Source organism: Charadrius vociferus, unplaced genomic scaffold (genome assembly GCF_000708025.1).
Source record: "Charadrius vociferus isolate BGI_N301 unplaced genomic scaffold, ASM70802v2 scaffold450, whole genome shotgun sequence".
NCBI lineage: Eukaryota > Metazoa > Chordata > Aves > Charadriiformes > Charadriidae > Charadrius > Charadrius vociferus.
The window spans coordinates 1,466,256-1,481,867 of record NW_009646931.1 but is presented as its reverse complement, the minus strand read 5'-3'; the positions used below and the strand labels follow the sequence as shown (position 1 = coordinate 1,481,867).

Here is a 15,612-nt window from a genome sequence, read left to right as displayed (position 1 = left end):
CAGGGCTGCTGATTCATGGTGGAAAGTGGCTTGGTGAGCACATCTGACACCTCCTTCAGTACCCTTGGGTGGATTCCACTCAAACCCATAGACTTGTGTGTGTCTAAGCGGTGTAGCAAGTTGCTAACCATTTCCCATTGGATTAAGGGGGCTTCATTCTGCTCCCTGATTCTGTCTTCCAGCTCAAGGGTTGGGTACACCGAGAACAACTGGTCTTACTATTAAAGACTGAGGCAAAGACGACATTAAGTACCTCAGCCTTTTTCTCATCCTTGGTCACTATGTTTGCCCCCTGTCTAACAAAGGATGGAGAATATCCTTAGTCCTCCTTTTATTGCTGATATATTTATAGAAACATTTTTTATTGTCTTTAACAGCAGAAGCTAGTTTAAGTTATAGGTTGGCTTTGGCCCTTCTAATTTTCTCCCTACATAGCCTCACCACATCTCTCTAGTCCTCATGAGTGGCCTGCCCTTACTTCCAAAGACCATAAACTCTCCTTTTTTCCCTGAGTTGTGACCATAGCACTCTGTTCAGCCAGGCCGGTCTTTTTGCCTGATGGTTTGTTTTTTGGTACATGGGGACAGCCTGCTCCTGCATCTTTAAGACTTCCTTCCTGAGGAACGTCCAGACTTCCTGGACTCCTTTTCCCTTCAGGACTGCCTCCCAAGGGACTCTACCAGGCTCCTAAATAGGCCAAAGTCTGCTGTCCAGAAGTCCAAGGTGGCAGTTCTTCTGACCCCCCTCCTTGCTTCTCTAAGAATCAAAAACTCTGTCATTTCATGATCGCTATGCCCAAGACAACCTCCAACTGTTACGTCCCCCATAGTCCTTCTCTGTTCACAAACAACAGGTCCAGCAGGGCTCCTTCCGTAGTTGGCTCTGTCACCTGCTGTGTCAGGAAGTTATCCTCAACACACTCCAGGAACCTTCTAGACTTCTCCCTCCCAGCTGTATTTTATTTCCAGCAGACATCTGGCAAGTTGAAGTCCCCCATGAGAACAAGGGCTAGCAATTGTGAGACTTCTCCCAGCTGCTTATAGAACATGTTATCTGTCTCTTCATTCTGGTTGGGTGGTCTGTAACAGACTCCCCCCATGATAGCTGTCTTGTTGTCTTTCCCCCTGATTCTTACCAATAAAACTCAACCCTATTGTCAATAACCCTTGCATCTTTGCTGCCACATGGATCTCCCATCTCCTAACTTCACTGAGACAGCGGGTCAAAGGATCTCACTAGCATACGGTCCTACAAACATTGGGATGCCACCCCCAGGCTTATCTCTAGTGGTTTCATCCCCTTCCCCCTTCAAATCTAGTTTCAAGCTTTTCCAATAAGCCCTGTAAACTCCTGCATAAAGATCCTTTATGTCCACGACATTAAGATTCTGACAGGTCATTAGGAGGGAGAGACACTTTGTTTGCAGTGATTTTGCTTCAGGTTGGTAGACATGCTGCAGCTGCATTGCTATCCTCTTGTGCTGCGTCTTTGCAAGAAAGATCTGGTGATACCCCTGAGTGCAATGGCTCAGGAGAAACTTACAGCAGAGCAGCTGGCCTGAGATTGGGAACTCTGTCTCTGCTGAGGGGAATTTTAGACAGGTGTACTGCCTGTACAGAAGACAGCATGAATGGATTTTCTCAGAGTTGAAAAATACTTATGCATTTCTTGAAAATGGAAAATTCCCCACACCGCTGCTTCTGAGTGAACCCAGTTTTTAGTGTCCTTCCCCTCAAATCTGTAACATATTGATAACTTTTCATTTATTTGACCATTACTGGCCTGCGCACATTGAAGGCTGAAGCATTGGTGAAACAAATTGGGCTGTACTGTTGAAACTTATCAGTGAGAAGCCTTGTACAGCTTGCTGTTTTGCTGAGGCAAGAATCAGTTTATGAAAAGTAAATTAATTAAAGGTAAATTAATTAATCAACTGCATATGCTCAAGAAAATGCCCTTCTCCCAGCCCTCACCAAGATTTGTTTTCCTAAGTACAAAATGATCCATGCAAAAGACTTATTTATAAAACTTTGAAGTATCACGGAAAAGCTGATATTGGAGCTTACCTATTGAGATCATCTTGGCCAGTCCCTCTGCCCAAGTAGGGACCATTACAGCGGGTTGCCCAGCACCATGTGCCATTGTTTTGAAGACCTCCATGGATGGAGATTCCACCACCTCTTTGGGCAACCTATTCCCTTGCTTGATTACCCTCACAGTAAAGAAGTGTTACCTAATGTTCAGACAGAATTTCATGAGTTTCAGTCTGTGCCCATTGCCTCTTGCACTGTCACTGGGCACCACTGGAAAGACCCTGGCTCCATCTTCTTTACACCCTCCCATCTGAGCCTTCCCTTCACCAGGCTGAACAGTCCCAGCTCTCTCAGCCTCTCCGTATGAGACACAATCCAGTTCCTAAATGTCTTTTTACATCCAATACTACAAAGTGCTCGTCTGGTATTGTCCAATTCTACATGTGTGAACCGTCTTACTGAACTTACTGTCATTTTAGTCTCCTTAAAAATCAAGCAAGTGCTTTTAATAATTCTTATTGATTTTATCGATCAGTTTTTTAATGTCTTTGCTATAACGCAGGAGCCAGATTATCAACCCCTTACTGTACTTACAGGTCCACTGATGATATTTATGCAATTAGAGAAACATGTTGGATTGCAGGCAAAATAAAATCTAGAAATCAGTTAGAAACTTTCCATAGGAATAGGAACAGGCAAACTCTTGAAACAGGACCTTATATTCTCTGCTTCTCTTTTAGGAACACCCATGTTCCTTTTAAAACAAAGACATGAAAAAATGCGATCTTTGTTACTTGCACAGAGCCAAGTTCGGATGCTTTTTGAAGGCTGACATGGAATTACCTCTCAATAAGTCTATGATTAGGTCTTATTCCAGTGCCTGTAGATGTTACATTATGTTGTACAATAACTTCCTACTATGAACTAAGCCTTGCATGCCTGCTAAGCTCAGGAGGGTGAGTTGTGGTAATTATTTACTTTGGTGGCCAGCGACTCAGCCTTGGTAAAGCTACTGCTTGGTGTATTGCTCACATGTTGCTGTCATACAGTGAAAACATTCAGGAGCACAGTGAAGAAACAGAACTCACAACATCCTTTTATCCTGCCCAGCCACTTTCCTTCTGGGTTGTCTGTGAGGCGAATAATTTCGATCTCATCTCCCTGTTTGACAGTCAGCTCATTCTTCCCTCCCTTGTGGTCAACACAAGCTCGTGCCTGATGAAGGACTTGGATGGGTCCCGTTAACTGCAGAGAAGAAACAACAAAAGAAATTACAGATGTGCAAAAATGATGTTCTTTCCCAAACATTCAGACAAAAGAGAAAATAACTGTAACGATGATTACTTGTTTCGCTAACATTTAAAATAGTCCAGGCAAACAAACAGAAAGGCATCACTCCTGTCCCCAGCTACCCACTTTAAATTAATAACCAGGAATGAAAAGAGAGGGCAATGGCATAACAGTAAAGCAGTTGAAGAAGTGATTGGCAAAGTCACAGAAATACAAAGACTAAAACCAACAGGCTAACCTATTGAGTCTTTCACAGGTTCACAAAACAGACACATTTAATTGCAGTGGGCAGCTCCATGTAGTTGCAGTAGAACTACTCATATGAGTAAATGTTCATTAACATAATTAAGTACCACATAGTGTTATGTGTTTACAATTCTACTCTATAAATGATCCTACAAGTACTCAGAAGAAAGTGTTTACTGTGTATATCACAGTGTTTACTGGATTTCAGGATTCTCTTTGTGAGATCTTTAGTATATGTTACAGAGAAACCGCTTTGGATTTAAGTATCTTTGGCTTTAAGATATATATGATCTTTCAGAGGCATGTGAATGTGACTACAGTCTAGCTCAAGAATATCTATCCTATATAGGTGTTGAAGAAGTAGGAAAGAAAATATGCAATAAAATATATTTGTGTGCTTTTAAGAATAACAACATATTTTAATGGCCACAAGAGAGCAGTCTGCAGTTTGAAAGCATTCAGTAGACTATGCCTATCCTTCACAGGAGTGGTCTGAAAAATAGACTTGGGGCCTGACAAATGTCAGCTAACCCATTAGTATTAGCTATTAGTATTTTCCTTTAATATTTGCTTCTCGATTCATGTCAGTCTCTCCACAGCAGACCAAGGCCGTGGTGTGAGAGAATCACCATGCCTTCACTGTGTACAGAGCATAAACAGGAAGAAAAACAAAGCTGCTTACTATGTACAATGACACTGAAAGAGGCACAGTGGGCCGTTGTGAACAGGCATTAGTTAACAGAAAATGGCTGGCAGATTTGTAAACTGTAATAGCATGCTCACCACCAGCTATATAAAGAAAGATATAAATCAGAAAGAACTCTCTCATCATTTAGCCTGTAGGCTTTGACAGTGACCCTACGTGTGTCCAGTTCCCTTCCACCCCACTTAGGCTGGAAGTCCCTTTAGGTCTCTTTAGATCATGGCAAGGGCAATGTGTTGTAATATAATGTTGAAATCTCTTAAAGGCTGGATACTGTTGTATCTGACTCCAGTGATGGAAAAGAAACTAAGTATATGGAATCCAATTCCTGCTTTTATTAAGGACTTTTAATGCTATTCTAGTGATGTAAATGCTTTTTATACAGAAAAGTGAAAGGAAATGTTTTTTAAGGCTTTTTTTACGTGGAAAGACCGTGAGAAGGGAATCTAACAAAAACTATATAAGCACTGAAAAAATGTCTTTGCCCTCAGTACAGAGCCTGAAGTCAAGCACATGCCAACCATAAAAGGGTAGCTTAAACCTTTATTCAGAATTAATCCAGGTGCTTGAACTACCAAACATAACAAATAGCTTTGTAGCCAGCTGAGAAGTGTATTTTGAACTCTACAATGCTAAGTAATGCCTCTTACACGTCTTTGGCCAGATTACAAAACAAAAACTTACTTTAAACTTTTTCCTTATTTCCTGCTCTTTCTTTTCTTTTTCCTTTTGTTCTTTCTTCTCTTGGTCCATTCTTCTCTTTTCTTCCTTGTCCCGCTTCTTCTCTTTTCCCCTTGGTGATCTGAAAGTGCATTGCCAGGACTGAATGTAGCAGTGAAGCAAATCTCACTAGAGCATTCTTACCCAAGGTTAACAAAGAACTACATGTGATGGAAGAAAACTTCTCCCAGTGAAATCAAAGCTCCAGATTCTAAACCCCAGGGTGGCAGCAAGAGACAGAGTAAGCAGCCCTTTCTCTTATACTAGATATATAATTTAAAGTGGCTGTCCTCAAGAGGACACTACACCAGAAAAGGTTATCTGGAGATAAGAGATTGGCTCTACATGCGCACGTCCAAACATCTCTCAGCTAATTTTGCCAAGCACGGTTGGAAACTGGTAGCAGTCTAGGTGTTATGGCACTGGGTGCAGCTGGTAAATATTTACCCAGGCCATCAGCGCTTGATGCAGCCTGAGCTACCACTGGACTGCATTTTTAAACCTACTTGCAACCTATTCCAGCAAATGACAGTCAGTCTTCTGTGCTGCATCGTAAATGTGTCTATCACGCCAGGGTACACTGCCTGCCTGCTGTGCCTCAGGTAGTGGATGAAATCTGGGCCCTGGGAAGTAATTAGGGCTACACCTACAGCGCTGCCATTTGCTGCGAATGGCTTGGCTGGAAAGGGTAGGCTTTACATACCCTACAGAACTGATTGACTGAGGCTCCCTCCTATTCCTTTTTTGGTATTTTTGCTAAACTGATGTGCTCAAATTATATTAAAAAAAGACTGAATGAGGATCACTTGTTTTGGTTATATAGTTTTAAAATTACCTATTTTCAAAGGGAATTTAACAATTTTTTTTTTGCTGAAAGTCATTCTACATCTGAAACAAGGTATTTTTGAGTAGGAACTTTAGGCTGTTACTTATTCCAAGGGATTTAGAGCTTTTCTTTGCCTATTGTGGTACAGTGAATCCCATACATTTAGACATTAGCATGGCAAGAGGGTCCTCAAAGTAAAGGGCTAAATGGCAGAAGAATGACCAGAGCTCGTATTCTGGCTCTGTAGCTATGCTAGGGGACTCAGGCCATAAGAACTGTAAATCTGGTCTCTCATACGAGTTCTAAGTACATTTATCTAGAAAGCAAGGAAAACAACCACAACAAAAGACCTATCTGGGACCATAGCACCTAGGGGCTGAGCTTATTTTTCCTCCTAGGCTGTAATTCCAAACAGTGATTCAGACACGTTCCCTAGATCAGAAATCAGACTTCTGTTACCTAGATCACAGCAACCACATGGTTTTACTGCAGTAGTTTTTCCAGCCCAGGGCATAGCAGTTCTAAGTAGGAAAGAACCTGTGAAAAACCTGACTTTCTCTATGTAAAATGAATGAACACAATAATAACTGGCAGGGATGCAATAGAATCACACTTTTGTGCCAGATGGATTATCTTTGTTAGCAAGCTTTTAGTAATAAAGGTACAATAGGTTATAGAGTTTAAAATAACTACCTGATGTCATTTATGTCTTCATATGTCTCTCCATCACTTTCTTGGCCCTATAAGAAAAAAATCAGTTTTCAATGGCCTAGATACATTTGGAAAGACATGAAGAAAATAGACCTGATAGGTAAACTTCACACAAACAATATAAAAAAATTTACGGTGAAACATAAGTGCAAATTAATTTAATCTTCCCAAACCAAGTTACTAGATTATTAAAACCTACTATGCTTTTTTCTGACTTTTTTTTTATGATACCACAACTCTAAAGTCCCAAATTGTTACAATCACACTAACACATTGCTTAACCCAAAGAGAATGTCTTAATTGTGATGTTAGTCCCAGAAATCCTCTATCTGTGTTGATGATTGCACTGCCATGATGAAGGTGCCAGGGTTAGCAGCAGTTAAACTAAAATGCTAGGGATCTAAATGGGACTCAGATTAGGGTCCCAGACTGTTTTAGTCCTAAAGTAACCAGGTAATTAAAGACATGATACAAACCTGTGCTTAACTTAAACAATCAGTTTATTACTAGACAAGAACAGGGCCCTTGTTTCTGGAAAGTTTCAGTGAAATTAAATGTCAGTGGAAATAGAAGGGGTGGTTTTGCTTTTTTTAAAATCAATTTTTGGTGTCTAGCCAGCTTTGATAATTAGTTCCAGTTTGCTCTGCTTACCCGGTTTTATTTCTGTGCTTCAACATAAGTAAGTGCTTCTACAATTTACTGTCAATATAGCCTGGATTCATTCTGCAATTAATTCTCTAATGCATTAAAGGAATTTTACTAAATTTGTAAGTTTGTGCTCAAAAGGATAGGTTTAACATAGATGATAACACTTACCCCCTCTGTATTTCCATGACCTATGTGACAAAAAATAAAAACAGGGTATTTGTTTTTTGCTCTACAGAAAACAATTAATTCTGAGTTAACTATTTACAAGCTGCTAATAATACCAGGGATATTAACTAGAAATATGTGTGGGCTTCTGGCTTTTAATGAAGGTATAAGCACAAAAATCAGAGGTTTTCCAGGTTGCTTTTGCAGTACACTGCAAATATCTACAAAATAGTATATTTCACCATGTATTTTTAGAAGTGGAAAATTTGTTTTAAAGATTTTTTTTGACACTGATGAGCTTACCTATACGCTATTTGTTTACAAAATGCCTATTTATACAAAAAAGTAATTGTTAAAAACTTAATAAATCCAAACAGGCCTCAAAGAACATGCTTGCAACCAGCCCAACAGCTGAATAAGGAGGCCAAAGGCCCTTTTGCTAAGCCAGCCTCTACCCTGGGCTGCAGGAGAAGAATCTCTGTGAATCTCCTGCTTCCTCCTTACTCTGCATGTAGTTAGGTAAGAAAAGAGCTTGGGCTCAGTTTCAGCTCCCCAGCCCATGTTGCTGTACAGCACGGATGGCTAGCACACTAAACGATGCATACTGTGCCTGGCACAGACCAAGTCCTCTTGAGGAGAGATCAGCAGGCAGATTGAAATTCTTTGTGTCACAATCTGCTTCTCTGGCTGCTCCTGGTACAATATAGCGACTCACTGCCTCTTATTGAAGGCAGACCACAAAGCAGCATTAAAAGCACGGTCAACAATTTTTCTTTTTTTTTTTGTAATCAAGTATAAAACAATGCCTGCTTCACCAGAGCACGCCACTTCAACTCTGAAAGAGCAGCATTCATTTTGGTTCGGATTTGAAAATATGGTAATTTACGGTCCCAGCATTTTTCTAACCAAAGAAAGGGGGAGAGAGGGGAATTATTTAAAGCAGTTCCTGAGAGTCTGTCATATTAATTATAGAACAGTTAGTATTATGAGACAACTATCTTCACACATAAAACTGTAGAATCAGCATAATTAGTTATACAAGTCACTCATAAATACAATAATAATGATAATAATAAATACAATATGATTACAGCTTCATATATCTGCTATTAATTAAAATGTATGCATCTTACCCTGTGAAACAAATTCAACATCATCATAATTTTCTTCATTGTCTGGACTTCTGTAAATATGAAAAAGTGGACATGTGAAACCTGTGAAGATGGTTTTATGGTTGCATTTTCATTCACCATTGTTCTGGTGCTTTCTTCAGCTATTTTATACAATGGCTGGACAGTCAGTTGAGCACTATATGCTACTTAAGTACCCATGAGATTCCCTAAATTGTTCTTCCTGACTGTGACTCAGTTTTTCACATGGGGACACCTTGATCCTGAGTATAAAAGGAGAAAATGAGCCAAATGCGCTCAGATACCATTGAGATGAGTGCAGAATGAAAGATATAATAGGCAGATGGGCTGTTTGAATGGAAAGAATCTGTTGGGCTTTTTAACCATCTTCACAGGTGCAGGCTTCTTACACAATGCACAAGCAGAAAGCCAGACTTTTTCACATGTTAAATATAGCTCTAAGATTCGCTCCTTGACTTGTAGAGCTTAAAGTGTAAACAAGGGACAAGAGAAACAGTGGTATGAGGTTAAGCCAGGTGAAAGGTCTCTGATGTTGTTAGATTTAAAATTGCTGTCAAACTGAGAGAAGCAAGAAATTGAGAATGTAACTAACGATAACATCAGGGACTTTATAATACCTTATAACAGTTGAAAGAAAACTAGGGCTGACAGTCATCATCAAAGAGGTGCAATCAAAGAAAGGACTTGAAACCAGAAAGTGATCATTTAAAATTGGCTCGATGGAGAAAGCACCAAGACAGGGTGGAAGAAAACATGTCAGCACCCGGGCACACATTTTCAGCAGTAAGTGAGTCCAGAGGGCACGCAGAGAGCAGGACAATCTGGAGATAAATTTTGCAGGTCCCTGAAGGCAAAGAGGACACACTTGGCTCCCAAGCATTTGGCAAGGAAGACATCCAAGAGGGTTTCTGCAGGAGCTGCGGGGCGTCTGACATTGCCCGTCTCTCTGTCCATGAGATGGGTCGGTGATGGCAGCGCCCCAGGGTTGCCCCCACAGACCCGGGCACAGCAGCAGCAGCAGTGCTGGACTAATGTTGTCACACTATCTGTGCCGAAATACAGTATGCATGCTGACACACACCTCTCTAATGCTTAATATATTCTCCCTGCTTGCCGTTTGCTACTATTTGCAGGAACTGCTGGCCAGAGAGCAGCTCATCATTCAGGCTCAGCCTGGTTCCGGTCAGTTTTGACACTAGACCGAAGCGCTTTTAACTCTGTCGCTGAGAGGTTCCCCTTTTGTACACAGCTCTTCAAAGAAGGATGAAGAAAGGAGCCCCATATGCGACAGAGGCTTCTCAGTATTACCACAACATGCCACAACGTGGCTCCTGGTGCAGCGTCACAACCTGCCCCCCTCCTCTTACCAACAGGGCAGAAAAAATTGTTTTTATAGATAAAACAATTTAGGGAAACAACGGAGTAGATGGAGGGTTCAAGCTGATAAAAACTAATTCCAAACAGCCCAGGAACAAGGTAGGACAAGGGAAGTGGTGTGGGACCACTCCCCTAGAAATGTGGGACACCTCCAGCCTTAATCTGCTGCTGCATGAGCCAAGTAGTAGGCAGAAAAAGGTGAGAAAATAAAGACCTTGGGGTTTGTGTTCACTTACGTTGTTTCAGAGCTGGGCTTGATGTTTCTGGGAGGCAGGCTGGGAGCTGCTGGGGCCTGCAGGGATGGGTGAGAGGCTGGTGGAGGAGGTGGCAACTGCGTAGCGGAGTGTGGTGGATGTACAGGTGGAGAAATTGTTGCTGAGGAAGGTGCTATCTGTTTCAATCCTTCATTTTTAGGGTCTGAAAAAAAAGCAGAACAGACTGAATTTATCAGGCAAACAGCTGAGGAAAGAGCCTCGCTGTTTACATGAAGTATTAGGAAAAAATATCAGTACTGCACACACCCCAGAGCAAATATATTTTATCGAACCTACTTCTTAGGTGTATTTGGTGCTTTACCTTACCAGAGTAGAGAGGCTCTGTGTAGAAGAATGTAGTGCCTACAAAAGGCCTTGAGAATGTCTTTGCCAAGACATGAACGAGACACAAAATCATCCGTTCATCCAGTATATAAACTCTTGTGCTTTAAATTATCATTTTATTCTACAATTTGCTTGAAAAGACCAGCTGCAGAGTTTCACATGAGCACTGATGCAGTCTTGCTGGAGTTTTCCTTGCTCAGAGGCAGAATTTCAAGGGAAGGGGGATGGTTGGCATTGATTAAGAGGTATACAGGCCTCTGTACATCTTCAAACACATTTGTAATGTAAGTTGTAAAAGGCTGGCCTTAATTTTCTAGGAATCCCATCCTAGAAAAGTGGCGGTTTGAGAAGCTGCAGAGAAGCTACACCCTCATCAAACAGGTGCAGCCTTAAAAACAAGATGATGCAGTGCACCACGCACAGAAGCCATAATTACATGAGTGGGCTGGTGTGCATGTGTGCTACAATGAATTCATGCTCCGTGTACAAGCCACAACCAAACCATAGTAACCATTACTTTGAGAATTCATATTGAGAAGTTATTCAACACAACCAAATTAAATGACTATTTGGATGCCATGATGCCATGTTAAACCTAGAATTTTGTTTCAAATAACATAAGTGCTTTAAAAGCTACCCAGAAAGAGTTCTCTCCAGCTGTACAGAGGGAAGTCCAACAAAATCTAAGGAATAGGAGAGCAGAAGGAAAAAGCAAATTCACAATTCAGTTAAAGCCAATTACAATTGAAAAGAACCCCCTTGTCTTCTGGAGATTTTCTTCAAATTCCCACCTGCATTTTGGAGACTAAAATCTTGTCAAGAAAAAGAAACTTTCACCACATTGGGAAAAAAGCGAATTAAAAACACCGAACACTGATGAATATTTAGTAAGGCTTAATATCAAGAAAGTTACAAAAACTACTGAAAGAGCTTTCTTTAGCTGCTTGGCAGTTGGAAATTCTGTCCTTGGGATAGGCAGGAGAAGCGAATTGATAACTATTGGAAGGACCTCTCACATGTCTTACAGAAACCAAAGTGAAATTACCAAGCCTTGACAGTGTTCTGCTTACTAACAAAGAAATCAAAAATTTCTGAATAAATTTGACTTCATGGCTACTTGGAGCAACTTGTCAACATACGTGTCAACAACAGTGCATTTGAAACCTGTTAAGTTACTCAACTACTTAAACAGCAAAGTACTAGAAATCCCAACGGTGCTGATTATACAGGTGAATATTTGGTGTTTTTGTTAAGGAACACTCATCTTGCAAAAGCAGAACCTTACAAATTAAGATATGCCAAGATTAAAGTTGTACGGTATGACATACCTTATTATGTCCCATTATGTCATGTCCCATTATTTTTATTTCTATATCTGCTTAATAGATCAAAAGCCTTTTTATAACCACTGTTTTCTACCCATAAGGTATTGATACCACTGAACTTAACCAATATCTCAGAATTCTCTTTTATAACTTTAAAGACCCAACCTTTTTAACCTCATCTCAAGACTTTTTTTTTTTTTTTTCTCCATCTAGCAATTAATTTGTAGCTATTTCTGTAGCTCTCCAACTTTTCCAGCATTCTAAAAAATCTGGCACTGGAATTCTACACAGCATGCACTTGTCTGCCACATGCAGTGATGAAAATTACAAGTCATTCTTCATCTGGCCATATCTCTACCGATTTCATCCAGAGGGTTTCAGTATTTGCTTCGATTGCCATCCCTCCTCCTGTTTTGGAAGTGCAGATGCCTGAATATCAAACTAAGGCCCATTAACAGAGAGCTTTTATTCAAAAACTTTGTAACTATATGAAGATTTCTTAAAGGTAAAACTCCAAGAATTTAGGCTTACAGGCTGACAACCATTATGCATTAGACTCTTCTGTCACATCATTGTCCTTGCTCAACTGTGGAGTTGTTTATGATGTTTTGATTTTTTCCCCAAGGCATTCACTATTTCCTTTCATAGGTATGATTTACATTCTACATGTATATTTTGCATTTGAGTAAAGACAAACTTTTTTATGTGATCTGAGATTACATGATTGTGCTTTTGTTGTATCTGAGTCTCTGAGGACTATGTGTTTGCCTTTAACTCTTCACAGGCTTTATACATTCACAGATTTTGCCAGCTATAGTCTCTTATTGTTCTAAAGTCCCTGATAAAGGTGAATAGCACTGTCAATCTAAGCACGTAGCTGCAGTTGACGTCTTTTAAGCAGGTTCTAACCCAATAAAGAAATCAGAAAGGTGGGTGTTTGTTTTTTTTTTCATAAAAGCCATGGTAGTTGGCATTATTTATACTCTCAGATTTTGGTGTTTTAACTATATCAGTTTTTATGTGGTTGTATTTATGTTGCTTTAATACATTGTTATGTATATACTCAACATGCATATGTGCATTATGTCATCATACAGTGTTACTTTAGTGTGATTAGTTTGTAGGACTAAGGTAAAAATTCTGCCCAAGCCTCTGTGCATAATACTTCTTCCATCTGATGTCTCTTGAGAGCCAAATCCAGGCATTAGGAAACTGAGCCAGGAAAAGACACCACATGCATTTTAGATTAAGTGCTTATTTTTAATTATAAGGGCTGAACAACCTGTCCCTTGTAATGTATGTACATTGCTGTAATGTAACAATAACTAAATGATCATCATAGTAATGGAAATGCTGGGTTTTTTATTTACTAACTATTAGAACTGACTTTTCCGTGCCTTTAGAATTTTAATTACCTATACTTACACTGACTGAGACTGATTGGGGGTGTAAACTGCCTTAATTCTAATACTGAAAATAATGGTATGAGTTAGGTAGGAAGGTGACATTCAGTATGACAAAGCTGTTATAATCAGACCTACAGAGCCAAAACTATCATAATGTTTCAGTAGTATTTTGTTACCTATTTTAATGGAGCATTTCATTTGGACTCCAGTTCTGTCTTTTTGAGTCTCAGAGACACTTGGTACTCTGAGGACATGGATAAGCCCTGTGCTGGTAGTGGAACTGAAGTCAGCTCTGGACACTCAGAACAGGAAATTAAATTGAAACTACATCTTGGCTTCATATGCACCCAATGTACTCTCATCACAGGAAACGGTGTTAAGGACCATCACTGTGAGGTAGCTTTGACCACTGACACCTCAGTTTCCTGATAGCCTTTTCTCTCTTCTTGGGACTCTCAGCTTTTTCGCATGCTGTGCTGCACTGAAGAAACAGATGCAGAAACTGAAGCTCTTCACAAAGAAATGAAATAACAGATGAAAAGGAACGAGTTCCTCAAAACCCGTGCAGCTGTCTAGCTTCTAAGAGAAACTTATCATAGAAACTGTCCATAGAAAGTACCAAATACCCCATTACACTGCTGCTTGTATTAAACTTCTTTAATCGTTCTCAAAGCTTCAGCAGGTACAGCAGAACTGCACACAGAACACTGCGAACACTTCTCTTGTGTTCTTGGTGAACCTTCTCAAACAACTTCCATATATGCAGGAACCAAAAGGTCACCTACATTCTTGGAGTTGTCTTGATGTAAAACTTGTGATTTTGACCCTTGCCATTCCTGGCTTGCAAAAGAGAAATATTGATACCTCTTTGGTAGCTAACACAACAATTAAAGAAAGAACCCATCTTTCCTTTATGTCCAGATGTTCTGTGTTCAACAATCTCAGGAGAAATCAACCTGTGTATAACAGTACTCTATAATTTCCATGCCTCTCCTGTGTGAACTCAAAGAGAAACTAGTGAAAAACCCCCAATAAGTCCAGCTATTTGGAATCCATATACTCTATGTAGTCAAAAGCAAGTTTCAGGGCAGGATGAGAAAAAGATATCCATATTCTCACCTTGGTGAAATCTTCAGTGCTGTCCTGAGATGCTGTATTACTCTGTCCTGAGATGCTAATACCAGAAATACGTGGCAAACTGAAGGGAAATCCCAGCAGTGCCTGGAGTCCTATTTGCAGGAACACATGCAACAAGCAGTACTCAGTGGATTAGGCATCTGATGGGAAGCAGTACTTTGGCCAAGGCCAGTTCTCCCCAGCCCTTTTCAAAATCGTAAAATAAATTTGACTCGTGCAAGGGTGATACGGGCTCCAATACTGACAAAGCAGAAAAGACAGGTCCCTATTTCTTCCCTAAATACCAGGGTATCTCAGTGTTTGGATGAGAGATTGGCACATAGGTGAAGAACAGCATCTAATTTCAAAACTGAGCAGAACAGAAGCAGTCAAAGAAAAAAAAAAAACAAACCATTTTTAGCACTCATACCTGCAATTCAACATCCATTGACTGAAGATATGAACCCTGATGATCAATTCAACCTGTACCACAACAGAATGTGATTACTTGACACAAAGCTTTTAGCTGGCAACGATGACAAATAATAATTTTTATAATCTCTCTTGAAGTAGGAAACTATCCCATCCCAGACCACCAGTAAAGGGTGGTCTGGCTTCAGCTATTCATATTTTTGTCTTAGGGAAGTCTGCTTCCTCCCTGGGGCATGGGTCAGGGACATCACAAAGAGACTCCCTAGCCTGGTGCGGACCTCGGACTACTATCCGCTGCTTCTGTTCCATGTGGGGGGTGATGAATGTGCAAATTGAAGCGCAAAAATGATTAAAAGAGATAACAAGGCCTTGGAACAGTTACTACGGGGACCTGGAGCACAGGTTATTTTTTCGTCCCTACTTCCCATTGAAGGCAATGACATTGAAAGAAAATGATGAACTCAGCCTGTTAATACATGGCTCTGTGGCTGGTGTCACTGCCACAATTTTGGGTTTTTCAGCAATGGAATGGCCTATGTGGCACCAGGCCTGCTGGCAGTAGACGGGGGTTGGCTCATTCAAAGGAGGAGAAGGGCTTTTGCCCCAAAATTAGCAGGGCTCGTTAACAGGGCTTTAAACTAGACTCAACGGCGGAAGGGAGTATTATCGGGTTTGCCTGTGATCAACCAAGGGATGTTGTACCAAGGAAAGAGGAACGGGGTGCTGGTGAGGGCCTGCAGCCATTTGCTCTGAAATGTGCTGGCTACACTGCAGCATGCTCAAAGTCTTACATAGACGAGCCAGGAGCTCCTGGACCAACAGGAGCCAATGGGGAGGCATCGTTAATACCCGGCAAAGGAATGC

The 15,612-nt window shown here is 40.6% G+C and overlaps 1 protein-coding gene across 1 annotated transcript in view; it reads right to left on the bottom strand.

Annotated features, from left to right (window-relative positions):
• Nucleotides 1-15,612, bottom strand: part of FYB (FYN binding protein) — a 47,079-nt gene that overhangs the window by 16,635 nt on the left and 14,832 nt on the right. The window contains exons 2-7 of the mRNA XM_009894670.1: nucleotides 10,107-10,287; nucleotides 8,471-8,525; nucleotides 7,346-7,369; nucleotides 6,512-6,558; nucleotides 4,957-5,074; nucleotides 3,122-3,278 (exon numbers count right to left, since the gene is read on the bottom strand). Of these exons, the coding sequence (XP_009892972.1) occupies nucleotides 3,122-3,278; nucleotides 4,957-5,074; nucleotides 6,512-6,558; nucleotides 7,346-7,369; nucleotides 8,471-8,525; nucleotides 10,107-10,287 (582 nt within the window). The remainder of the gene's footprint in view (nucleotides 1-3,121; nucleotides 3,279-4,956; nucleotides 5,075-6,511; nucleotides 6,559-7,345; nucleotides 7,370-8,470; nucleotides 8,526-10,106; nucleotides 10,288-15,612) is intronic.